Source organism: Mytilus galloprovincialis, chromosome 3, assembly GCF_965363235.1.
Source record: "Mytilus galloprovincialis chromosome 3, xbMytGall1.hap1.1, whole genome shotgun sequence".
Lineage (NCBI taxonomy): Eukaryota > Metazoa > Mollusca > Bivalvia > Mytilida > Mytilidae > Mytilus > Mytilus galloprovincialis.
In genome coordinates, this window is record NC_134840.1 from 97,425,955 (window position 1) to 97,453,558 (window position 27,604).

At 32.7% G+C, this 27,604-nt stretch overlaps 1 protein-coding gene across 1 annotated transcript in view; it reads right to left on the bottom strand.

The window, feature by feature from the left end:
• Positions 1-23,501: 23,501 nt before the first annotated feature.
• LOC143069494 (uncharacterized) overlaps positions 23,502-27,604 on the bottom strand; it is a 213,191-nt gene continuing 209,088 nt past the window's right edge. The window contains exon 18 of the mRNA XM_076244168.1: positions 23,502-25,581. Within this exon, the coding sequence (XP_076100283.1) occupies positions 25,577-25,581 (5 nt within the window). The 3' untranslated portion in view covers positions 23,502-25,576. The remainder of the gene's footprint in view (positions 25,582-27,604) is intronic.

The following is a 27,604-nucleotide window of genomic DNA, read 5'->3' on the forward strand; positions in this document are numbered from 1 at the left end:
CCCTTTAAGATGAACAATGTGTATTTTTAATTGATATTGAATAAATATCAAGTCAACCCACTACAGAATATATACAAGTAGATAAAGAAGCGTAGGTTTATTGTCATCTAAGCATATGTTCCTTACGTCGAAACTCCAATCCCCTTTTCTTTCATGAATATGACCTACCAAATTAGACTATTTACCGAATTTGTCATGACATGAGCAACACGACGGGTGCCACATGTGGAGAAGGATCTGCTTACCCTTCCGGATCACCTGAGATCACTCCTAGATTTTGGCAGGGTTCGTGTTGCTTATTCTTTAGTTTTCTATGTTGTGTCATGTGTTTGTCTGTTTGTATTTTTCATTTTTTGCCATGGCGTTGTCAGTTAATTTTCGATTTATGAGTTTGACTGTCCCTCTGGTATCTTTCGTCCCTCTTTTATAAGCAAAACCATTAATACATAATGAATGCAATAGAATAAATCATTTCTTCGTTGAAGAATACAATTAACAGTTCCATGTTTTTATGTTTCAGGGGTTTAAGCAACAATCAAATAACTACAATACAAGAAGGAACATTTCAAGACCTACCAGCTCTTACCATCTTGTATGTATATCGATAAAAAAAAAACTCATATATACCACCTAAATTTTGTTATGATGCCAATTGCGCGTTTCGTCTACATAATACTCATCAGTGACACTCCCAAAAAGTTAAAAAGCTCAAATAAAGTATGAAGATGAAGAGCATTGTGGACCTAAATTACTAAAAGTTATGCCAACACAGATAAGATATATATTCCTAAGGTATTAAAGACTTAGTAACCCAAATATTCAAAAAGTCTAACAATTAATCCAGGCAAAGGGCTAAGCGCGAATATGAATTAAGGCGATGAGGTCGTTGATACAAATCAGAATTAAAAAACTGAATGGGTCTATCAATGCCCATACTACGTCAATATAAAGACCCAAAGGTTGCAAAACACATGTCCTACCTCCATGACAAATATGCTGATGTCCCCGCAGACAAAGCCCCAAACAACATCGTTTTTGTGTGTAAAACTCATTACATTAACTGCTTGATAAACGAATTAGGTATTGACACTTCACTTGGAACCTCAACATATACCCTCACGACACTTACCAAAGAGGAAATCGTGGATAATCATAGGGTCTGTTCTATGTTCCTTTGGGATTTCAACCAAAGATGAAGAAATGGATCTTCCATCACTGTTTTGGATACCTTAACTACATATGTGTCCTTACAAACAACGGTACATTACTGGGTCTTTCTAAATTATTAACATCTATTTTATCAGCAATCAAAGACGGGCTTCAAAGTTATTGTGAAACTGTCTATTCTATTCTAGAGGTGTCGTGACGTAAATGTTGATACTTAAAATTCCAAAGATCTTTTAGAGTACACACAATCTAACTCTCTTTCATCTTGCAATAGTATTAAAACATTTGACCTTTTTCTGCACTTTACACAAGTATTTCACATTCCAAACTAAAAGACAAATTGAAAGAGTTGGTATAACTTTGTTTCTAAACAAAAGAATGGTCAACGTAGATACAAGTATCTTGTACATGTCTTAGAGAGGGATAAATCCTGCTTTGTGAGGGATCACTCTTATTCAAACAAAAAAATCTCTGACACTGACATTATCAAGATGCCTGATTTTTTTTATTGACAACATATTTTTTACGTTCGGAGTACGTGTTTTTCACCAGACTGTCGGCATTCTAATGGGAACCAATTGTGCCCCTCTTCTTTCCGACTTGTTTCTTTAATACTATGAGGCTGACTTCATATATGAACTTCTAAGGAAGAAAGATAAGAGGTTATCCTCTAACTCTACTTTCCGCTATAAAGATGACGTTCTATCACTAAATAATTCAAAATTTGGTGGCTATGTTGAACGCATCTATCCCATCGAACCAGAGATAAAGGCTACACCAGATACAGTTAAGTCGGCCGGATATCTTGACTTACATCTAGAAATTGACAATGAGAGTCGGTTGAAAACAAATCTTTCGACAACAGAGATGATTTCAGCTTTCCAATTGTGAACTTTCCATTTCTAAGAAGCAACATTCCAACAGCACCTGCATACGGGGTATATATCTCCGAATTGATACGATATTCCCGTGCTTGCATTTCCTATCATGATTTTCTTGAGGGGTGCTGCTCACAAGGAAGTTTTAAAACAAGATTTCCAAATGGTGAAGTTGAACTCATCCTTTCGTTAATTTTACGGACGTCATCACGAGTTGGTTGACGGTTATGGAATAACCGTTTCACAAATTCAATAATGTGATCATTTTATAAATTCCCGGTTTACAACACTCATGGAACCTCAATGCTCTTCAACTTTGTACTTGCTTTATAAATATTTGATGTGAGCGTCATTGATGAGTCTTATGTAGACGAAACGAGCGTCTGGCATACTAAATTATAATCCTGGTACCTTTGATACCTTTATATCGGATATGTTCCTTACGTCGTAACTACAATCCCCTTCCCTTCCCTTTCATGAATGTGATCTACCGAATAAGACTATTTACCGGATTTGTTATAACATAAACAAAACGACGGGTGCCACATGTGGACCAGGATCTGCTTAAACTTCCGGAGCACCTGAGATCATCCCTAATTTTTGGTAGGGTTCGTTTTTTTTTGGTTTTCTATGTTGTGTCATGTCTTCTATGGTTTGTCTGTTTGTCTGTTTGTCTTCTTTCTTCTTAAGACAGGCGTTGTCTGTTTATTTTCGATTTATGAGTTTGACTGTGCCTCTTCTCTACAGTTATGAATATATCAATGATAATTTATGTCAGCACAGACGTGATACACTCAAGAAATAAAACTCAATCAGCACTGGCATCGACCAGTGGTTGAAATGAACTCATCATATATACCAGGATTAAAATTTACGCAAGACGCGAGTTTCGTCTACAAAAGACTCACCAGTGACGCTCTACAAAAGCTAAAAAGGCCCCAAAAAAGTACGAAGTCGAATCCATTCTTATTCAAGTAAACGTTTCACACCACATGAAGAAAGAAATTTCGATTTTTATTCGTTTCTTTATGATGAACAATGTTAACAAAGAAAATATCGGTATCCGTGATAACAGTACATCGAACGAATTGTGATTTGATAGTGCAAATCCATAGATGAATAAATGAGAATGATTTCTAGGGTCTAATAAAGATATCGACTATAAACATGACTATTTGCGTCAGAATTGATTGTTTAAAAATAAATCGTTAAGTGTTCACTTTGGAAAAAAACCAAATAAAATTGAGAATGGAAATGGGGAATGTGTCAAAGAGACAACAACCCGTCCAAATAAAAAACAACAGCAGAGGGTCACCAACAGGTCTTCAATGTAGCGAGAAATTCCCGCACCCGGAGGCGTCCTTCAGCTGGCCCCTAAACAAATACATACTAGTCCAGTGATAATGAACGCCATACTAATTTCCGAATTGTACACAAGAAACTAAAATTAAAATAATACAAGACTAACAAAGGCCAGAGGCTCCTGACTTGGGACAGGCGCAAAAATACGGCGGTGTTAAACATGTTTGTGAGATCTCAACCCTCCCCTATACCTCTAACCAATGTAGTAAAGTAAAGCCAGCACGATTTGATAGGCCATTATGGACTATCTATTTTTTTTGAGATGACAATTATTGCAACCACAATCCCTTCCTTTTTTCGAAATTGCATATGAGTCAGTATATACTTATCCATTTTCAGAAACTGTCATACAAGTGAGAGGTTTGAATAGCTGCAAATGTAAAAAATCAGATTCAATCAAACATTTATTTCTATATAAGAAAATGCTTGTACCAAGTCGGGTATATGACAGTTGTTATCCATTCGTTTAATGTGTTCGTGCATTTGATTTTGCCATTTGATTCGGAAATTTCAATTTCGAATTTTACTCGGAGTTCAGTTATTTTGAAGGGATCAAGTTGCTCAGTCTTAAAAAAGGGACAAAAGTTAGCAAAGGGACAGTCAAACTCATAAATTGAAAATAAACTGACAACGTCATGGCAAAAAAAAAAAGACAAACAGATAAATAACATTATACTGCAATCAGCTATTTTATTATACAGATAAAGCTATACGTATTTCCCCATGTTGTGCCGAATACAAAAACAAATCATATTTCAGACACTATACGTATATTGTCTATAAACTGAAATCAATAAAAAAAAACATACAAAAGATATGTTACAATGTCATTGTTGAAAAAAGTGTTTGCAATTTCCCTCTTTTTGGGGGTATTTCCCTGTAGGCGTAGTAACCCCTTAAAGTCCACGCGGTAAGACTTCGGGCATTTGAAGGAATTAGACAGCCAGAATGAACCTAATTCATAACATCTAATAAACATGTTATGTAAACAACCAATTTGAAGACATGCTAACAAGTTTAAATTTATTAAAGTTTGGCAATTGTTACTACTCGTTTTCATGGTTGTGACGTGACATGGTTGATGAAATACAGTAGTTCCGCTAAGTAAGCGAGGCTTATAGATTATTTGAGGTTATTAACCTATAGACTCCTCAACCTTTTAGAGTAAATTTTCAAATCTACTATTTTGTTACACTAGAATCATTGCACTAACAGTTTGTTTTACAAATAGGTGGTTTTCTGTTTTATCATCTAATGATTTTTTGTGCATTCATGTATATATTGTGCATTGGTTTTTGTCATGTAATGATTGTGTGTATGTGTTTTTAAAAGAACATATTGGACACTGGTTTTGGTACTCATTACACTGCTTTAACCTACAAACACTTCTCTAAGTTTATATTCATTTATCAATACTTTTTATGTCAACATTCGTAATAAATTAAAGGAATACCTTACTTGGTAGTGTTACCATACATTGAATCATATTGTGTCATTGTTAAAACCATATCCAATTCAGCGAGTGTTCTGTTTGGGTCCGGTAAAGTCAAGCTAGCTGCAACTTCTTTTAAAAACAGTTTTCAACATTTCAATACATTGTACTAGTATATGATAAAGCAGGCCAATTAGTAAGATTTGAGTCAAGATGGAAACACAATGTCAGGCTTACATATATATATATATATACGTCTGAGCCAGTGAAAACTCTACAACAGATTAATCCATCAGATCACCAGCAGTGATGGTGATACATGGCTGTGTACATTATGTACAAAAACAAAATTTTGCAAAAGAAATTTACAGATCTAACATCGTTGGGTTAATGTTTAAACGAGTTGTATATACATAATGTACACAGCCATGTATCACCATCGCTGCTGGGGATCTGATGGATAAATCTGTTGTAGAGTTGTCACTGACTCAGACGTACTTATTAATATAATTATTTTCTGTGACTGTATCTTACATTAATTTGTAGGATCCTTTACTATAGATAATTTAGCTGATCTGTAAAAATGACATCTCCATGCCTTTTATATCATGTACTGTAGAACGACGCTAGATTAAAACTGACGTGGAAAGGTAACACCCGGCCAGCGAAAGCTTCATTTTATGAAGCCAAGGTGGTCGTGTGGTCTAGCGGGACGGCTACAGTGCAGGCTTTTTGGTGTCACGGTATCTCAGTAGCATGGTTTCGAATCCCGGCGAGAGAAGAACAAAAATTTGCGAAAGCAAACAGATCTAACATTGTTGGGTTGATGTTTGGACGAGTTGTATATATATATATATATATAATTTTGCTGTATTTAGACCCTTCTACAACGAAATTTGTTTTACATGCACACGTATAAAAATTGCGGTTTTTATCCAACGCAATCATAGGTTTGAACGTAGTTTTCAATTTAGACTCGTTTATATTTTTTCGTTTGGGCTTGTATCATATTTTCCCTCCGATTTATATGATCCGTTCATCCTATATTGACTCTTAAAATTCAAGAGTCTATCTATTTCCCCGAGGGTATCACAAGCCCAGTAGTCAGCACTTTTTTTTTGCTGACATGAATTATCATAGGAATTTTGGATCTCAATGCTCTTCAACTTCGTACTTTATTTGGCTTTTTTTCCCCTTTTTTAGATTCAAGCGTCACTGATGAGTCTTTTGTAGACGAAACGCGCGTCTTGCGTATATATAAATTTTAGTCCTGGTATCTATGATGAGTTTATTTACAACCACTGGGTCGATGCCAGTGCTGGTGGAGATTTATTTCCCCGAGGGTATCATAAACCCAGTAGTCAGCACTTTTTGTGCTGATATGAATTATCATTGATATTGATATATTTGTAAATTAACTGTTTACAAAATTTTGATTTTTTTTAAATTCTAAGGCTTTTCTACCTCAGGCATAGATTACCTTAGCTGTATTTGGCAACATTTTTATGCATTTTGGATCTCAATGCTCTTCAACTTCGTACTTTATTTGGCTTTTTTTACTTTTTTTGGATTCGAGCGTCATTGATGAGTCTTTTGTAGACGAAACGCGCGTCTGGCGTATATATATAAATTTTAGTCCTGGTATCTATGATGAGTTTATTTACAACCACTGGGTCGATGCCACTGCTGGTGGTGATTTATTTCCCGAGGGTATCACAAGCCCAGTAGTCAGCATTTTTTGTGCTGACATGAATTATCATTGATATTGTTATATTTATAAATTAACTGTTTACAAAATTTTGAATTTTTTGAAATTCTAAGGCTGTGCTACCTCAGGCATAGATTACCTTAGCTGTATTTGGCAACACTTTTGGGACTTTTGGATCTCAATGCTCTTTAACTCCGTACTTTATTTGGCTTTTTTTTTTTTTTAACTTTTTTGGATTCAAGCGTCACTGATGAGTCTTTTGTAGACGAAAAGCGCGTCTGGCGTATATATAAATTTTAGTCCTGGTATCTATGATAAGTTTATTTATATGGCCTTCCAAATACCGTTTCGATCCATATATCACTGAAGAGACATATATTGTCGAAATCTAGATCTGGTGTACATAAGATAGATAGATGATTTTATTAACCAATCATGGTGCCCAAAATATGAGCTATACAATCAAATGAATTACAAAATAAAGCACAGAAGATGATTAGAATGATTAAAGTACATTTAAACAAAAAAAACACATGAATTCACATTTACACTAATTAACCTGATATCAACCAAATTATTGACAAAACATAGTTGTAACACACATAGTCGCATTTCTTCTGTTTCTTACCCTCATACAAATAAATTTCATAAACAATATTGACACCTTGTGTTTGTGGCATAACATCTTAACCACAAGTTTATCGTTTTCTGTTTAGTATTAAATTTACATTAAGATCCATTTTGTTACATCTCGTGATCAATTTTATTTGGCAATCTGATTATGTTGAGAATTTTATTTTCTATCGCTGACAAAATCAATAACTAGTAAACTATCAATGAAAACATTTATTAAAAAATGTAATAATAATTATGAAAACTAGGTATAAGATTAATAGTAATAGGTTTTTCTTCTTTTAAATACTTTTTGATATTATCCTATTGTTAATATTGTAAACATTTTAGTCAAAGAAAAATTTTGCTTTTATTTTACCTCGCATTTCCCCTTTCTTAGCCTCATACAAATAAATTTCATATTTCAAGACGCTATACGTATATTATCTAAGTACATAATAAAAAACATAGAAAACTAAAGAATAGCAACCCGAACCCCACCAACAACTGGAGTGATTGCAGGTGCTCCGGAAAGGTAATTAGCAGATTCTGCTCTACAGGTTGAACTTTACTTTGCCATCCTGTGTTTCCTAGACTGTTTTATGACTTTTCGTTTTTTGTACTTGGTCATCGACCAATGAGTGAAACTATCCCTTTTGTAACGTTGAAGCAACGAACGCCAACCCCCACCCCAAAAACAAAACCCAGAATGAAATCTTATTTGAAACACGTATGTTATTTTCAGCTTCACTAGTGACATTTGCGTTGCTTTAAACGTGTGGTAGGAAAGTTGTACTCATCAAGTTTGTAGGAATTTAGTTATTATTGCTTAATTTCATTGACCGAATAAGTTCAAATCTGTATAACAGATCTTTATAATTTTTATTATAACTATTTTACTAAATTTTTCTTTGCTCATACTGATTGATAATTTCTATTCTCAGCGGAGTTGAGTGATATAAAATATTAAGGTTGCAGGTGGCGTTTCTAATTAAATTGACATGAAATCGACAATATCGTCATAGGTAAAATAGCGATAAACAGATTATCATTAGTTCTCTGTACTCGAATACTTTTCTCACTTTCGCCGTTCCGACTCAAGCGAAATCGAATTCTCGTTGAGATAATCTCTGATTATCAAACCTGATTAAAAATGCCCTCTAAAAAGAAAAGATTTACAACTCGCATAAAAAAAATCAAATAACTGCTAAAAAACATATTTAAAAAAATGTCATTGACATGTTGGCTTCCATCTAATTTATGAATCTCAAAAGATAATCAAACGTCAGTAAGTATATTGAAAAGATTCTTTTATATTCAATGAACATCTAATTAAAGTAGTTTATATGCAAGGTGTATCCGATTTTCATGATTCGAAGAATAAAATAAGATTACATTGTATATTAAACTTTTACTCAACAGGAAATTAGCCAACAACCCACTGGATTGCAATGACTGTGAATTGGAGAATCTAAAGCTGTATTTACTAAACAATACACACTTGACGGATGTATCTGCAACATGTAATGGTACTAATACCCTGGTATTAGATTTTAACTTCACTGATTGTTCAGGTAATATTATTCTATCCCATATAAACAATGAGTAAACATTAGAAAAGTTCCATCAAAATGATTTTATTTCAAATATCTGCACCTTTTAGAACATTATGCTATTGTATTTAGAATGTACAAGACAGGTATGCACATGTGTACACTCGAAAATGTACTAGATGAATTGGGGCAATAATTTGAAATTATATTATGGAAAGCAAGTTTGAGAACATTGAGTTAAAGAGCCTGTTGTGTCGTTAATAATGGTGTGTCATATATTTGATTGAGCTTTTGATTAATATCAACCGGGGACTTATAAAGTATATAAATATAAGCATATAAATAGATTTTGATGCAAAGACTAGAAACAACTTTAATTCTAAAAAAACGTTAACTGTTTTCCGGATTTGTTTTGTTCTCAATCGATTAATGAATTTCGAACAGCGGTATACTACTGGTGCCTTTGTTCATAGGTTAAAAATGTTTTATCTTTTTTTTTTTTTATAAATTAATGATTTTAATTATCTCTAAACGATTTCAAACATATTCAAATATATTAGGTTGTTACTGAGAGATGTATAAGTACACACCCACATCCCATCTGACGTGGAACGTCATACATATCTGACGGACAATGTATGCTAATTACTACCTGCTTTACATGGTAGTGAACCTTGCAATGAGAAGTAAGCCTGGTATATTCTACTCTTCCAGCTGTACCCATACCTTTGACATTTTTAGCTATTATGCTTGTTTGTTTTGTTCACACGCCAGTATAATGGAAATGAAAACGACTATCACACAAGTAAGAAGTAAAGCTATCTATAAAACCAGGTTTTAAGTTAAAAAATACTTCTACCAAGTCAGGAATATGACATTAGCTGTCCATTCAATTGATGGGCTGGAAGTTTTGATTTTGACGTTGGACATGTTGGATTAAGGACTTTTCGTTTAGAATTTCCCTCGAAGTTCATTATTTTTGTGGTTTAACTTTCTACACTGTATACATGTAGTTTGGCCAATTACTGTACATAGATCCCACTTTCCATCCCGGTCGACTTTCATTGCAAACTAATCCCGCTAACATGTTTAACCCCGCCACATTATTTATGTATGTGCCTGTCCAAAGTCAGGAGCCTGTAATTCAGTGGTTATCGTTTGTTTATGTGTTGCATATTTTTTTTCGTTCATTTTTTCTGTGTCATTTTGGTCTTTTGTGGATAGTTGTCTCATTTGCAATCATACCACATCTTCTTTTTTATAAGTAATTATAGTGTTTGTTTATTTATTCAATAATAATAACCGATGAATTAATAACAGAAGGTACTACAGCAGAACAAACAGAAAGCACAACAGACAAGCTAGCAACAGAAATAATATCAGATGAATTGACACCAGAAGGGTATACAGCAAGACAAATAATAAGCACAACAGACAAGCTAACAACAGAAATAATAACCAATAAATTAACAAAAGAAGGTAACTATGGTTATGTAACAATAAAAGGGAAAAGAAAGGAGACGTGGTGTGTAATTTACTTTTCGTCAACTAGATATGTGTTCAATTGTTCCTCCGTTACACATCCAAACAAGGTTAGGGCGATTTAATTTTTGATCACTTTAATAGACTGGTCAAAGATATGAACTGATATTCTCCTGAGTGTCGTACAATTCTGTATTCCATAATTGTTTTAGTTCATTTTGTTTTGTTAAATTAGCTGTTGGTTCTGTTTTGTATAGGTGTGACATGTCGTAAACTCGGTATCTTTTATAGCTTATTATACGGCATGTTAACTTCTTTTCTTAAGCCTCATGTTTACCTGAAGGTTACATTCTTGTCCTTGTGATATTAGGGAGATGGTGGATGAGTGCCAATGAGACAACTCTCCATCCAAGTAACAATGTTGGTATTCAGATTTGAGAATGGAAATTACGAATGTGTCAAAGAGACAGCAACCCGACCATAGAACAGACAACAGCAGAAGGTCACCAATATGTCTTCAATGCAGCGAGAAATTCCAGCACCCGGAGGCGTCCTGAAGCTGGTCCCTAAACAAATACATTTACTAGTTCATTGATAATGGACATCATACTAAACTCCTAATTAAACACAAGAAACTAAAATTTAAAAATTATACAAGATTAACAAAGGCCAGATACTCCTGACATTTGTTATAACATGTGATGTTGAACACACTCATAAAAAGGGTAAAAAATTGTCTCTTTTGCATTTAAATTACATCTCATTATGTTTATAAATATGATATATACATAAATATTACTCTTATATTATCTTCATCGGTTTGTTTACGAAATGTAGACATTGATTAATTTGTTACAACATGTAATTTTAAACACAATCATGAAAAGAGGCATAAATACGAGAGGAACATTTCAACTTGAAAGCCGAAAATTAAATGACAACGCGATGAATAAGAAAGAAAAAAGAAAAAAAGCAACATATACACAGTTATATACAAAACACAGTAAAGAAAATAAATGACTACGAAACACGACCCCACCTTAATAAATCACTCTGAGTTTATGTGACAACTAATAGACTAATTCCATGCGATTCCGTCTTACTTTGTGTATTATATACCTTGATTTTTATCCCCTGGATTATTTTTTGAAACTTGACCATCGGTAAGCAATTGTGCCTTTCATTTGTAACTGTACGACAATTCAGATATAATTTCGGTGCATTGACTATTAGTGGTGCTCTTCAACTATTGCAACCCGTTCAAATTTCTGACCAGTTTAACAGTTTGGCTTTTAAAACAAAACGCAATTCGGTCAGAATTTTGAATAAGTTGCAATAGGTGGTTAGCAACACTAACAGTCAAGTCACAGTAAAGTTAGAGGTACATTCTATGTTTAAGTTTAAGGAATAGTAATTAAAATTCATAGTAGATATTCGACACAATGCCATTGAAATACCAAACAATGCAATACTTCAAGGCTGAGGATAAAGTGATGTCATCGATATCCACACATGACAACTTCTTATTATTAAATTGCTATTTGAAAGCAGTTCCATACCTTCTGTCCCATCCAGTTATGTTGGCATATATCAATTGATACGTTACGCTTCTGGATGTTCATGCCTTACGGACTGTAATAGCAATTGTTTGCTACAAATACAAATTGTGCGTGAGATGGGACAAAAGATCACAGAAGAGCATCCAAACTCACTAAACGAAAATAAACTGACCACACCAGGGCTAAAAACGACTAACCGACAAACAGTAGTACATAAAACAAAGCATAGAAAAATAGATCACATTATCAATCCAATAATAAGGCAAAAAAGTAGACATAGTGAAAATTTTTTAGATATGATATCTTGAGTTGAATCATATTATACGGCCAATATAGAAATAAACAATATGTAGAAAAAAAGTGTTGCAGATTTTGAATTAAACAAAATTCACTTTTGGAAAAAACAGAATGCATGTTCTAGAATGTTAATATTGTGTATTTGTTTTCAATGTTTCAAGTATATCAGTAAACATATATGTGTTATGTATGAAAATGCATGTAGATACATGTATGTGAATGCATCTATCTGTAATGGTCTTTATATGTGTGAACATGTATATATGAAACTATAGCATATGTGTGAATGAATAAATATGTAAATGTGTATGCATGTATGTTGGTACGTAAGTTACGTATGCATGTATGTTGGTACGTAAGTTACGTATGCATGTAAGTAAAGTATAAAATTAATTTGGAACGAAAAGGGGGGATAAAAGTAAAAATAAATAATTTTTAAACAATGTTCAACATGATTCCTATCACATCTGCATAACAAAGCTTTTGTACATTTTCATGTGTTTAATGATGTTTTTCTGTTTTTTTATGTGAAACTATAAGAACATATAATTTACAAGAATAATAAGTATTATATAATTGTAATTTTTACAACATACAGGTCACAGACTTGTCACAGGTAAATAAAAATTCATGACAAAAGCTTACAAGAAACAAACAAAAATGGATATGTTACTTACCATTCTTGAGTTTTAACAAACACTTCCAAAGAATTGTATAAATCCGAAGTTATAAATTAACAAAAAATATCTGAAACAGTAACCACGCTGTATCTCATTCATATTTTCACATGCTTCAAAATTCTATTAAAAGAACCGATAACGATTTTTTCTCCTTAAATTTCAAGATACAGCATATGTTACATCTTTAAGTACTTCGATAAGATGTTATATGATGTTATGCTTGTTTATGAAGTAATTATAGAAAATAGAAATGTATCAAATGGCTATGTATAAAATAAGAAATGTTTTACTGTATATTCTCCCTGGATATTCAGTAATAATTGTGTGTAACAGGGATATTTGATGGGATGCTGTACATTAAGTATTTTGTTAAAACAGCAATGAATTTATGAATGTTAAAAAAAATAGACTGAGCATCGCTAACCTCGCCATAGGCTTGGGTTTATCTCAGGTGCTGCTCTGAAAAGGTATGCAGATCCTTCTCCACATGTGCATGTTAGTACACACACCTGTAATTATTTTTATGTGGGTTACATTTGTGAACGAGATTGTATGTTGAGAACATATCCAATATCATTTGTGAAACGGTTTTTCTATAACGGTGAACCAACTCGTGATAGCGTCCATTAAATTAACGAAATGGTAATTTCAACTTCATCAATTTGGAGCTTTTATCTTCCTTGTGAGCAGCAAACTTCTATCAAGAAAGAATGATAGGAAGTACAATAGGTATAGAAATATGTGATATGAGCGCCAAGTCTTTCATCAATTGGCAAGCTCATTACCGTATAATCTCCTATTAAAAGCCCCGAAACTTATGTGTATGTATAAAATTCCTGTATGTCCAGTCTAAGATATTTTGATGTCGCAAAGGAAATGACAGACCATGGTCTGATGCAATCAGCGAAAGAAGATTTACAAATTTATGTATTCCGATTTGCAAGATAAATTTGAAATTGATTTTCTTTTGGTGGGATAAGTACGTAATTGAAAAACTGGTATTTTCCGGGATCGTTGGTTGAATTTAATATGATGTTTTCAAAGTAGAAATACACCATCATTTACCATGAATAACTCTATGTTATTATAGGTATTCCAAAGGTAATTTTGAATAATGATCATGTTTTATTTTACAGTATATATAGTCGGAACTGTTGGAGCTTTAATTGCAATTATCATTGTCGTTGGAGCAGTTCTGGGTACTTGTGTCATCTTAAACAGGTACATATAAACAATTTTATTATATGCCCTTACATGTACTAACGCATCCCAACATGTTACACATGTGGAACAAAACAGCATATCCTTCAAGATGAGTCTATTTTAAGGGTTTTTTTTTTTGCTAAAGATTCAGCTTTCTCTAAACTATATATTATTTTTTGTCGGTTCTAATTTTGACTTTTGCTTCAAACTGTTTTAATGGACAAAAAGATGATTACCTCAAAATCATAAGTAAATCCAGATCATTTGTAACCTTCGTTTTTAATGGCTTCAATTTTTCTTTTAAGAATACTAACATCCACGAATTTAAAAACCAAAGGGTATGTAAATGTTGCTCAAACCACAAAAATTGATACCCATTGAATTCAAGTACTTTCACAGTAGATTAAACCGTTGATTTATTGGTTGATTGGTTTTTTCACTAGTTATTTAGTGACCGTTTATAGCAGTTCGTCGTGATCCAAGGCTCTGTTTGAAGATCGTACTTTGATCATAATGAACTTATAATGGTTTAATTCTTATCAATTGTGACGTAGATGGATAATTGTCTCATTGGCACTCATACCGCATCTTCTTATATATTTTTAATACTTTTGCAAGATGATAGGGACATATAGTATTCAGTAAAACATACTTTTGTTTCTAGTTGTTGTGTCATCTGAGTAATATATATTTCCATCAATAAGTCTGTTCAGTAACATAATAGTACCTTACATGTTGATACTAAACGCATTTTATATTATAACATAAACAACACGATGGGTGCCACATGTAGAGCAGGATCTGCTTACCCCTCCGGAGCACGAGATCAGCCCCAGTTTTTGGTGGGGTTCGTGTTGCTTATTCGTTAGTTTTCTATGTTGTGTCATGTGTTCTATTTTTGTCTGTTTGTTTTTTTTTACTTTTTTAGCTATGGCGTTGTCAGTTTATTTTCAATTTATGACTTTGACTGTCCCTTTTGTATCTTTCGTCCCTGTTTTATATCATCCATAGGTTATGTTGGATATATACAACAAATATACTCCCGTTATGTTTATGGTTATGGTTATCCCCGTTTAACAGTTTTGATAGTATTTGTCTATTTAATTGCAGATTGAATGTGAAAAAAGAAACAAGAAAAAAATCAGCGAACAGTTTTGATAGGAGGCAATTTCCAGCTATGCCACTACGATATGGGGGACATATTGATTGGTACTAATATACCTTCCCTTAGATGTAATACTGACACATCATTTATGTCTACATGTTATTAACACCTTGTAAAAATGTTATGGCATTGTCAAATTATCTGTATTTTTCAAGTATTTACAGATAATCCATGCTTCCCTATAATCATATTGATGGAGTATTTATAATTTGTACTCTAGTGAATACAGTTTGACATTCAAATGATGTTTATGGATCGTGATTTCAGTATTGTGTTATTTTATGTCCTTGTCAATATCAAATGTTTACCTGAATATAACCACCGTATATCCATGGTACTATTCATTTTGTTTACTACACAGCTACTGTAACAAATATTTCTACATAATATCATTATAGATTCACGGAGACGTAGTTCGATTTCCAAATATTGGGTAGTTAATGGCTTGGAATGATTCAATATAAGAAATTTTGCCGACCATAAGTCTCTTTAGAAAATGAAAAAAAAAACCAAAAAAAATCCAAAAAAAACCCACGAAACTGCCTTTTTGTTTTCTTGGAAATGCTCAACAATATCAAAACTGTTTTACAGTGAACGTCGAATCCAACACGTGGAGCAGAGTCTGCTATACCTTCAGGGCACCTGATATCACCCTAAATAATAACACAGAAGCCGTTCTAGTGAACATAGATTTGTCGCTGGTAGATAATTTGTTATTCAAATTAGTCTGAAACATGTATATAAAAGAGAAGATGTGGTATGATTGCCAATGAGACAACTGTCCACAAGAGACCAAAATAAAAATCCATTAACATCTATAGGTCACCGTATGGCCTTCAAAAGTGAGCATAGCCCATACCGCATAGTCAGCTATAAAGGCCCGATACGAAAAATGTAGAACAATTCAAAAGAGAAAACTAAAGGCCTTTTTTGTATAAAAAAATGAAAATCATTTTTGGTCGATTTACTTTTCAATGTTATATTCAAAATAATTCATCCAAAAGCTTCATAAACAAACAAAAACTATGTGTTTAATTTCTAATTTCAGGTTAATATATATTTTAAATTTCCTATTTTACAAAAAAATAAACCACAAGTTGTCAGTTTTCACATGGTCGTATGGTTCCAAATTTTTAATTGACTGAAACAACGTATCTTTTTCTCAACGAGGTGCAAAAGATACAAGAGAGACATTCGAACTTATAGATCAAAAATAAACTGACAACGTCATGGCTAAGCAAAGAAATGACAAACAGACAAATAAAATTACCTAAGACACAACAAACAACACTAATAAATAAGTACCACGATCCTGATCTCAGGTGCTCCGAAAAGGTAAGTAGATCCTGCTTCACGTGTTGTACCTGTCGTGTATGTCATATTAATATAATCCCGGTAAATAGTCTGATTCGGTAGGTCAGATTCGCAATTACGAGCTGAATATCTTTATTGTCCTGAATCATTCTGTGCAATTTTTGTTCGCTTTTTTCTGTACATCTGTGTATCTGTATATGTACCGATTGTGTCCTTCTCCGTATTGTTTCAATTTGAAATTTTTTTACATCTTATATCGTTATTTTTACTGGAAATGGAGCGGCAAAGGTTTTAACTATAAAAATGCTGTTGTATCCACGATAAACTGTTCCTCTAAACGATTTCATTTGGTCAAGGGGACAGTTTAAAGCATCTTATTTTAGCCCCCTCCATAACTATTTTTCAAATTAAGAAATAGTTATCCTTATCTATATATTACATATTGTTGTATAGCAATATAATATTCCTCACAGAACGTAACCAAAAGTAAGCGTGCAATAAATTCTAATATTGCACTAGTGCAATAAATCTTCAAAATGCATGACGTAATCAACGTTTAAATCTTAGCTTAAACCAATTTTTTACTTTCAGATATTATATTGCTATACAATAAAAGGGTTATTGCATGAATATTGGGGAATATTGTCCCTCGTAGAACATATATTGCACTCGCAAGCTCGTGCAATATAAAATTCTACTCGGGACAATATTCCCCAATATTCATGCAATAACCCTATAATATTATTTTATTTATTCTGAGTATTACACGTATAATCGTTCATATAAATATACAAAGTTGATTTTCATTTCTTTATAGATCTTATGTAATTGATAATATTTATGTTCAAGATTTATGAAAGTATTATTGAGACATAAATAATAATCTACTTTGACAATTAATAGGGTCAATTAATAGGGTCAAGTTCTCCAGTTCTCATAATAACGGGGCATATACTTGCTAATAATAACAGGGAATATACTTGATAGGGTCATGTTCTCCAGTTTCTCATGTTTAAATATCATTCCATATGTAAAAGCTGATAATAATGGGGAATACACTTGCTAGGGTCAAAATCTCGAGTTCTCATGTCTAAACATCAATTCATATGTAAAACCTAATAATAACAAGGAATACATTACTATCAACATTATATCAGTAAGTGTATTACTCCAAAATATTCCTTGCTACAATTTTATCAAAATTGACATAGAAATTATTTTTTTTGTTATTTTTATGTTATGCATATATTAACAACTACCTTGTAGTAATTTTGTGTCATGTGTACTATTGTTTGTTTGTCTTTTTCATTTTTCAGCCATTGCGTTGTCAGTTTATTTTCAATTAACGAGTATGAATGTCCCTCTGGTATCTTTTGTTCATCTTTGAATGAACATGGCATAAAATATTATCAAAGAAATTGAAAGAAAGTGCAGTTATAATAGATAGTTTCGTTCTTATACTGTATGTAAACAGGAACACGTTTTATAAGTATTAGTTTGGTTTAAACATAGACTTGATATATGTTGCATTTAATAACTACAGCTATTTAACAAACCACACCTATTTAAGGAAGATGTATAATATAAGAATATAATTTTGTTTTGTTTAGTATATATTATTCAAAATATTATCTCCATGTTTCATCCTATAGAGACGTGACATAGGACTGCTGGTGGAGATTCATTTCCCCGAGGGTTTCACCAGTTAAATTATCATTAATATGGTAATATTTATAAATTAACTGTTTACAAAATTTTGAAATTTTGAAATACAAAGGCTTTTCTACCTCAGGCATAGATTACCTTAGCTGTATTTGGCAAAACTTTTAGGAATTTTGGTCCTCAATGCTCTTCAACTTCGTACTTTATTTGCCCTTTTTAACTTTTTGGGATTCGAGCGTCACTGATGAGTCTTTTGTAGACGAAACGCGCGTCTGGCGTATATACACAATTTAGTCGTGGTATCTATGATGAGTTTATTTACTATTATATAAATACGCATGGATAACGACCACACTAAATTTTGAGGAAGATCAAACGTTAAGAGTGGACTACTGGAAACTTTACTGTTATTTTAAACCAAGAATTTAAGGGCATATAAATATTTAAAATATGGCGCACAACACTTTATTTTCACATTTGTAAAAAGTAGTGCCTATGAACCATTTTGTAAGAATACTTTATACGGATCTTCATAGTAAAATTGACACTTTTTAGCTGTAAAGGGAATTCTATGGGAAATTGAAATGTACATATTTGTAGAGGGGCAATCTAAAGACAAGTAAAATTTCAGTAACTAAAAAGAAATCTTTATCCGCAATAAATGTGCGTATGTTTTGTTTATGCTTTTGCTTATGTTTTGTGATTTGGTTAACGTTTATATTGTATAAAAAAAATACACATAAAATTTTTTTCGCAAAAAAATGTGCGTTTCCTATTTTAGTTTGTATTAGGCAGCAACCATTTGATTTTCGGGGGAGTGGAGGGGAGGGGGGGGGGGCTATGGATTTTTTTGTTTGTTTCCAGTTTTTGGAGAAAAAATAATTTGTTTTCAACCCTGAGAAAACAAATTTTGTGTTTCACCCTTAGCTGCCACTATATATAATGCTAAAATTGAAAGAAAAACATTGTTGTCGACTTGTCGCCAAAAAAATAGATTGTTTTTCGCCGAAGAAAAAAGTTTGTACGGGATAAAAATTTAGAATGGAAATGGGGAATGTGTCAAAGAGACAAGAACCCGACCATAGAGCAGACAACAGCAGTAGGTCACCGACAGGTCTTCAATACAGCGAGACATTCCCGCACCAGGAGGCGTCCTTCAGCTGGCCCCTAAACAAATATATATACTACCTAGTTCAGTGATAATGAACGCCATACTATACTCCAAATTGTACACAAGAAACTAAATAAAATTAAAAATAATACAAGACTAACAAAGACAGAGGATCCTGACTTGGGACAGGCGCAAAATAGCAAGCCTTTACATTTGGTTTGCCATAGGAACGTTTTGTGTACATAAAACCAACACAGTACCGTTTGAAAAAAAATTGTAAGGGCCAAGTAAGGTACGAGGATTTGGGACCATTATTTCAAAAAGGTTTTACTAAATACACATAATACACAATCTATTCCTAGAACATACTTAGTATTTCAAACAGTTCAGACTTCAGTTCAGCATTACAAAACAAATCTTCAAAAGCACTAAATTAATTCAAAGATTTAAATATTGTTTAATATGAGCTAAAAGACTGTTTGTCATATACGGCAATATCAGCACAGTAGTCTAAAGTTTTCGGTAATAAATCTAAAGATTTTTGAGAATCTTTTTTTGGAAATCGCTAACGCATAAATGACCGCGTTCATTTGGTGATTTCTTTCAAGTCTTTTTTACACTCGTTGAATTTATTGAAATCAGATACACCAAATTTTAACAGTGTGTTCTTGTGAAAAATTTCATACTGCATGTGCTGTCTTAAACGGAAATTCTCTTCAAACGCTAATCCTCTCATGTACGTCACCCAAAAAAATCCGCATAAGCATTACGTACACGAGGATGAAACCGTTCTGTGAAGCTATTTAAAGAATAAGCAATCATAACTTAAGTGCGACTAAAGTTACTAGACATCACCATTGTTTTTTTTCCAAAATGAGGTGAAGGGAATGTTTTCACCACAAGGTAGCGATTTTTCAAACTGTTTCGAGATCTGAATTACTTGATACAAGACAGACAAATCAAATACTAAAATATGCACTAAAATCGACAATGCATTTTCGTCGTTTGATCCAAAATACCAAAAATACAACCTGCTTCAGCACCAGCGGTCCTAGCACTATGTAAACAAAAATTGTAACAGTCATTGGGATGGTCATTGGGTAGTAAGATAAACTAATTAGATACATCTATATTTCAAACATCCAAAAGCATTTCCTTTTATGATTATATTGATGAAGGATTGATGCTTACAAGGCAGTTATTGATCATAAAGTTCCAAGCAGTGAAGTTTAAATTTTTCAATCAGTAATTTTACGGACGTCATCACGAGTTGGTGTGCCATTATGCATCTGTTTCAAAAATGACAACTAATGTGCATATCTTTGTAGCCACATTCGAATTCTCTTTTCTTCGAATGTGATCTATCGAATTCTCTTTTCTTCGAATGTGATCTATCGAATTCTCTTTTCTTCGGATGTGACCAATCGAATTAGATTTATCGATCGATTTGTACTTTCATGAGCAGCATGTTAGGCTCCACATGTGGAACATGATCTACTTGCGCTGTCGGAATACTTGAGTAGAATCCCGTTTTTTTTAGGTTTTTGTTGTTTTGTTGTTTTGTGCTTTGTGTTCTAATTCTGTTATTTGTTCTTTGTTGGTTTTTTTCGTTACATTGTCAGTTTATTGTCGACTACTGAGTCTGAAAGTACCTTTAGTGCATTCCGCTTTTTTTAGTGATGACAAAGACATTGGTGGCCTTGAACGGCATTCTTTTATCCATGGAAATATAGATCTTTGTGAATGATATTCAAATTACGAAATGTGCTACATGACAATATTCCTTTTAGGAGCACCTGATTTCAGTCCCGGTTTTTGTGGAGTTCGTGTTGTTTCTTATTTATTATTTATAACTGTTGATGTAAATGTCTTTTGGTTTTGTGAGTTGTTGTTTACTCCTTGGTTTTGATTGTTAATGTCGTTCTATAAATCTGATACAATAAGCGACTTTCAAAAGCTTAATAATGTTATTTATGAAATAAAAAAAATTGGAAGAATTAGTTATTAAAAGTTAATGCAGGGACTGAATGTTTGGCTCTTTCTCGACATCATTTGCGAGTACAGTACGTCTTGCGAAACGCTGATAGTCCGTCGGAAGGCTGATACGTGTTTAGAAAGAGCCATATCGCATGCACGTTAAAGACATTCTTGTACATTTCGAAAAAGAGCAGGTTTATGCCGCTACAAGGCAGCACTCGCACCCGCAAAATGGAAAGGGATTAATATAATTATAAGTTGTAAAACTTGTTAAAATCTACTTAAAATAAATGTTTTTAAACAGAATGTTTATATAAGTACGCTGTAAGCCTAGACATGTCTAGTTGGTGTAGGACGTGGAAATATATATATTCTATCCATAAACGTGCAATCATGTCTATATTTAAAAAACGCTAAAATATGTCAACCTTAATAAAAAGAAGTAGTTCAATGTCGCATAGGTTATTCAAATAATCATTAACCATATTTTCATTTAACCAATCAATCATTATTAATCCTTCTTGATTTTGTAAATGATTGATCTTCTCAATACATTCTATCATTGCTTCATATATCATATTAACAGAACTGTATAAAAAATAAGTTTTGTTGTTTTAAACATATCTCTACTTACAGTAATAAGCAAGTAATCAAAGGTGTTTCACACACTCAAAAGCCCCGTACACGTTCAAAGTTTGTGCTGTCAAACTGCTGACTTAATATCAATCGATTCGTTTAAAAAGTAACGAAAATACTTTGTGAAATTAAACTTTTCGTACCAAATAAAGTATCAGCAAACATATAGTCGCCAATTGCCAAAACTCTGGACTCGGACCATGGTCAAGCCGTTGACCAACTATGTAACTATTATGCTAAAAGGTTACAATTGATGACATGTGAATTTGTAAGACGAACGAAGAGTTGAACAAACTTGGTGATTGATTATAAACTCAACTATTCGAAAATATATTAAATATGACAATTCCGAGAGTAAAACAAGAACATGGTATGGAAAACAGCCTACATTTCATGATTGAGTGCATAACTTTAATTACACTGATATAGTTTTTGTTTTGCTCATTTGATATTTGACTATATTTCGTACTTAAGGTCTATGAACAGTGAATGTTCTCAACAATTTCACACCGTTCTTGCCTACTAGAATGTACTATATATTTTTGTAATAAACATGATAAAGTAGTCAAAATGACATTAAGAACCCTTCCTTAGAATGGAATGCTCATAAGTGTTCATTAAATAATATTTTTCACATAAACATAAACAAAATATTATAATACTAATCATCTGAACAAAATTCGCCAAACCAACATATGAAATGTATATACCTAGTTTACAAAAGACAATCATGTCAATTAAAGACACTCAAGTCGTAAAATAAACAAATTAAGTCAACATTACACGATCTAGTAAAACAACGACAACCTAGTCAACTAAATCAACAAAAGACAACAGAGTCAACAAAAGAAAATTTAGTCCACAAAATACTACTTAGTCAACAAAAGACTACCTGGTCAACAAAAGGAAACCTGTTTAACAAAATACAACTAAACTAACTCAAAGACAACCTATTCGACAATCTTTTTTAACATATACAACCTACTCAAGATGGAAACAATATAGTCAACAAAATACAATTTAGTCAACATAAGACAATTAAGTCATAAAAGATAATCTAATCAACACAAGACAGTCTTGCCAACAGAAGACGACTACCCAGTCAACAGATAACAATCTAGTTAAGATCGACAACAAAGGCAAACCTTGTCAACACAATAAAAAAGGAAAAGAAGTCAACAAAATAACTGGATGTTATTTTAAATAGTTTAAGCATGTCACTTATTCAGTTTGCTCCGTTCTTTTACGTCAATTTAAAAGTGCGTATATTTATTGGAACGGAAAATAATGCCTTCACCTAGAGTGCTTCGATCCAAAAAATTGCCGTATTTGTCCTATTAGAATCGAAAAAAATATGGGGCTTGAATATATCGTGATTTTACCACGGGTTGTCACTTTATGCCGATATTTTACCCCTCACTATCGCTCAGGGTAAAATATTTGTCAGAAAGGGCCAACCCGTGGTAAAATCACGATATGGATTATTTCTTAAATAGACTATCTTATCTGTAAATGCCAAAATCTTAAAATGTTTTGGTCTAAAATGCCTTTCAGTTCGAAATTGATTTTGCCTTTGAACACTCTTCATTTACAACTAATGAGTTTGAATTCCCTTTGATATATTTCGCCACTCTATTACGTTGATTGTCACAGATAACTCTTATAGTTGCACGTCTAACGTACGCAATGATAAGACTAGTATATTGGTGATTTTTTAATACCACAATACATCATTAGCTACAATACCGAAACGTCAGATATACGAGTTTATAGTAAATAGTAGATACATGTATATATAATTAAACAAACAATAAAAAATAGAGAAGAAAAAAAACTTTGTATGGAATATAATCGTCACATTTTTTGCATACAATAGGGGAAATAAAAAAAGGAAATAAAAAAACTATTTAGCAGAGCAAAACCAAAAGCAACAATACTATAAAACATAAAAAAAAATCTATTACAGATTATATACATAACATACAGTATTATAATTAAACAAATAAATAATATGGATTTAAAATGTTTAATTTCTTGAATAATATTTATATTACTTTCATTGATAGATTTAATTGATTACATGTTGTACATGGTATACGTGCATGACAAAAGAGGATTGAGGTTTTCATTACATACATGTACTTGAAAAATCATTTTTAGGGATAATTCAAATAAAATTTAGAATGGAAATGTGAAATGTGTCTACGGGACAACAATCCGACCACAGAGCAGACAACAGCCGAAGGCCACCAATGGGTTTTCAATGCAGGGAGAACCTCCAGCACATAGAGGTGTGTTTCAGCTGGCCCCCAAGCAAAATGTGTAGTAGTTCAGTGATAAAGTTATATTCTAGTTTAGAGTGTAAACATAGCGGTTCATTATGTTGATTACAATGTATCATATTGTTATTATAAGCGTTGAATATGACGTTTTATAAACAAACAAGAGAAGCCGTTCACAGCATCACTATTTTCGATTAGTCCGAACAATAAACCTTTAGACATGATGTTGCGCCTTGATTTACAAAGTTTTCAAATGACAAAAAAACATTGGAAAAGTTACCATTTTGAGATATACTTGATATATAATCTATATAGTAATGCAATCACCTAATTTGACAGACAGATTCTTAAATAGAGTTAAATGATATCAATAATTCTATATTCTAATACAACGTGCTTCTTTCGCTTTATGAACAAACCGATGCTCTAAATCTAAACTTTGTTTGCACATGCATATATTAACTTCTTCAGAATAATGAATTTTATCAAATTATCATGCACTTAATATATTTCTTTAACTTTAAACACTTTCTATGTAGACGAAACGAGCGTTTGGCGTATTGATTTATAATCTTGGTACCTTTGATAACTATTTCAAACTCTTAAATGGTGCAGATGATGTTACCTATTCATTTATTATGACTGTAACATGTGTAATGTGTTGCATTTCGAAATCGACATATTTTACCTAGATTCGACAACCGTTCATGCTGGCTGTTCAAACTCCTCCCACTGAAAAATCACAGTGCCAGCCGTTTGCTTATTTACAAACAAAAAAGGGAGGTTCATGGATTGCTTTATTGTTGGTTGCTTAACGTTCAGTGGCAAATCGGAGGTTCATGGAAGAGCCTACACAAACGCTTTTACACTTATACTTATCGGACAGATAAACTACCTTAATTGTCCTATTTAGAATCGAAATAATTGACCCAAGCTATACTTTATTGTAGTTTTAACATGGGTAGGCATTATATTCATGTTATTATAGCCTTCACTATCGCTCGGGCAAACATAATCACGAAAATAATGCCTACCCATGCTAAAACTACAATAAAGTATAGCTTGCATCAATTATTTCTGAAATAATAATAAGAAGACGTTGTTAATAAACATAACAATACTAAAAGAAGAACTAAACCAAAATATTAAGTGCAATATATGTCGCACAATGCCTACGGTAGAATGGCGGATGAACCAAATGGAATATCAAACTCGCAATAAATGTTTCACTAAATTACTAGATATAAATTGACTATCGATATGAGCAAAGGTAAGCATTGTTTACCAAGAAATATTTAATAAATACAGATAATATGCCATAGCAAAAACATTTTTAACGGAGATGTTGGTAATGACATTAATGCTGTGTCAGTATTGCGCCTTAAGAAGGGAATACTAATTCCAACTGATATGTCCCCCATGTCGTAGTGGCATAGCTGGAAATTGCCTCCTATTAATTCTGTCCAGTGGTTCTATCCTTGACTTTTTCTTCAGATTCATTCTGCAATTAAATAGACACACACTGTTATAACTATAAAACGGGGTGAACATCAAGGAAAGCGGATTGGCTTTTCAAATGTTGGTATGTGGGAATGTGTTTAATTCTTTATGAAAAAGGCATTTGATTCATAAAATATTGAAAAGAAACACAATTTCATATTAAGGCCTTATTCTTATTTCATTTAAAAGTACGAAAACCAGGATTTGATAAATTCAATGAAAGTATCCTCCTTCAATTAGACCTTAGTATCCGCAAGGGAATAAGTTTGTTGTATCCATCATAATCTATGGATGAACATACAGTGCGTTTACCAGTATCAACATGTAAGGTACTATTTTGCAAGTGAACAATCTTATCTAATGGCAAAATCAAAAGCTCCAACACATCAAACATAACAGAAGACAACTGTCGTATACCAGACTTGGTAAAATCATTACCTTATGTAAAACATGGTTAATAAAACCTGATTTGATAGCTAGTCAAACCTCACACTTGTATGACAGTCGCATTTAATTAAACCCGATAAAAATACGAAGATACTATTTACGAATTGATTAAGAATGTGAAGTCGTTATTACAAATCTGATTGCACAAATTAATACCAATCCTATATAAATCTTTAGAGATCATAATGTTGCAAAATATATGTCCTTCTTCTATGACAAATATATTGTTGTTCCCGACGAAAAGTGTCCTAACCAATACTATTACATTGTTGGGTCTTACAAGTTCTCATCGAAACCTCTTTCCAAACACTTAACATCAATTGAATTAGTCAGCAAAGCGGGCTATATTGTGAAACCGCCTTTTTCTAGAGGTGACGTAAATCAGATTTTGATACTAAACTAGAGGCTCTAAAAAGCCTGTGTCTCTCACCTTGGTGTATGTGCATATACCAGATTCATGACAAACTTATGTTTTGGTGTTGGTGATGTGTTTGTAGATCTTTCTTTATTGAACAATCTTGCTGCTTACAATTATCTGTATCGATAATGAAATTGGCCCAGAAGTGACAATGGAAAATATTTTTTAAAAATTTACAAAAATTTACAAAATTTATGAAAATTGTTAAGAATTGACTATAAAGGACAATAACTCCGTAAGGGGTCAATTGACCACTTTGGTCAAATTGACTTATTTGGAGCTCTTACATTGCTGTACATTATTGCTATTTATAGTTTATCTTAATTTATAATAATATTCAAGATAATAAGCAAAAGCTGCAAAATTTTCCTAAAATTACTAATTCAGGGGCAGCAGTCCAACAACAAGTTGCCTGATTGGTCTGAAAATTTCAAGCCAGATAAATCTTGACCTAATGAACAATTTTATTCCCAGTAGATTTTCTCTAAATGCTTTGGTTTCAGAGATATATTGGCCAAAAACTGCATTTTACCCTTCGTACTATTTTTAGCCATGGCGGCCATCTTGATTTACAGGGGAGGGTCATCGGACACACTTTTTAAACAAGATATCCTAATGATGATTCTGGACAAGTTTGATTAAATTTGTCTTAGTAGCTTCAGAGGATAAGATCTTTGTAAAAGACCACAAAAATTTACAAAAAAATGTAAAAAAATTGACTTTAAAGGACAATTATCCTTAAGGGGTCCATTGATCATTTTTGTCATGTTGACTTATTTGTAGATCTTACTTTGCTGAACATTATTGCTGTTTACAGTTTATCTTTATCTATAATAATATTCAAGATTATAACCAAAAACGGCAAAATGTCCTTAAAATTACCAATTTAGGGACAGAAACCCAACAACGAATTCTCCGATTCATCTGAAAATTTCAGGACAAACAGAAATTGACCTGATCAACATTTTTACTCCGTGTCAGATTTGCTCTAAACGCTTTGGTTTCAGAGATATAAACCAAAATCTACATTTCACCCCTATGTTCTATTTTTAGCCATGGCGGCCATCTTGGTTGATTGGCCGGATCACCGGACACATTTTTAAAACTAGATACCCAAATAATGATTGTGGTCAAGTTTGGTTTGATTTGGCACAGTCGT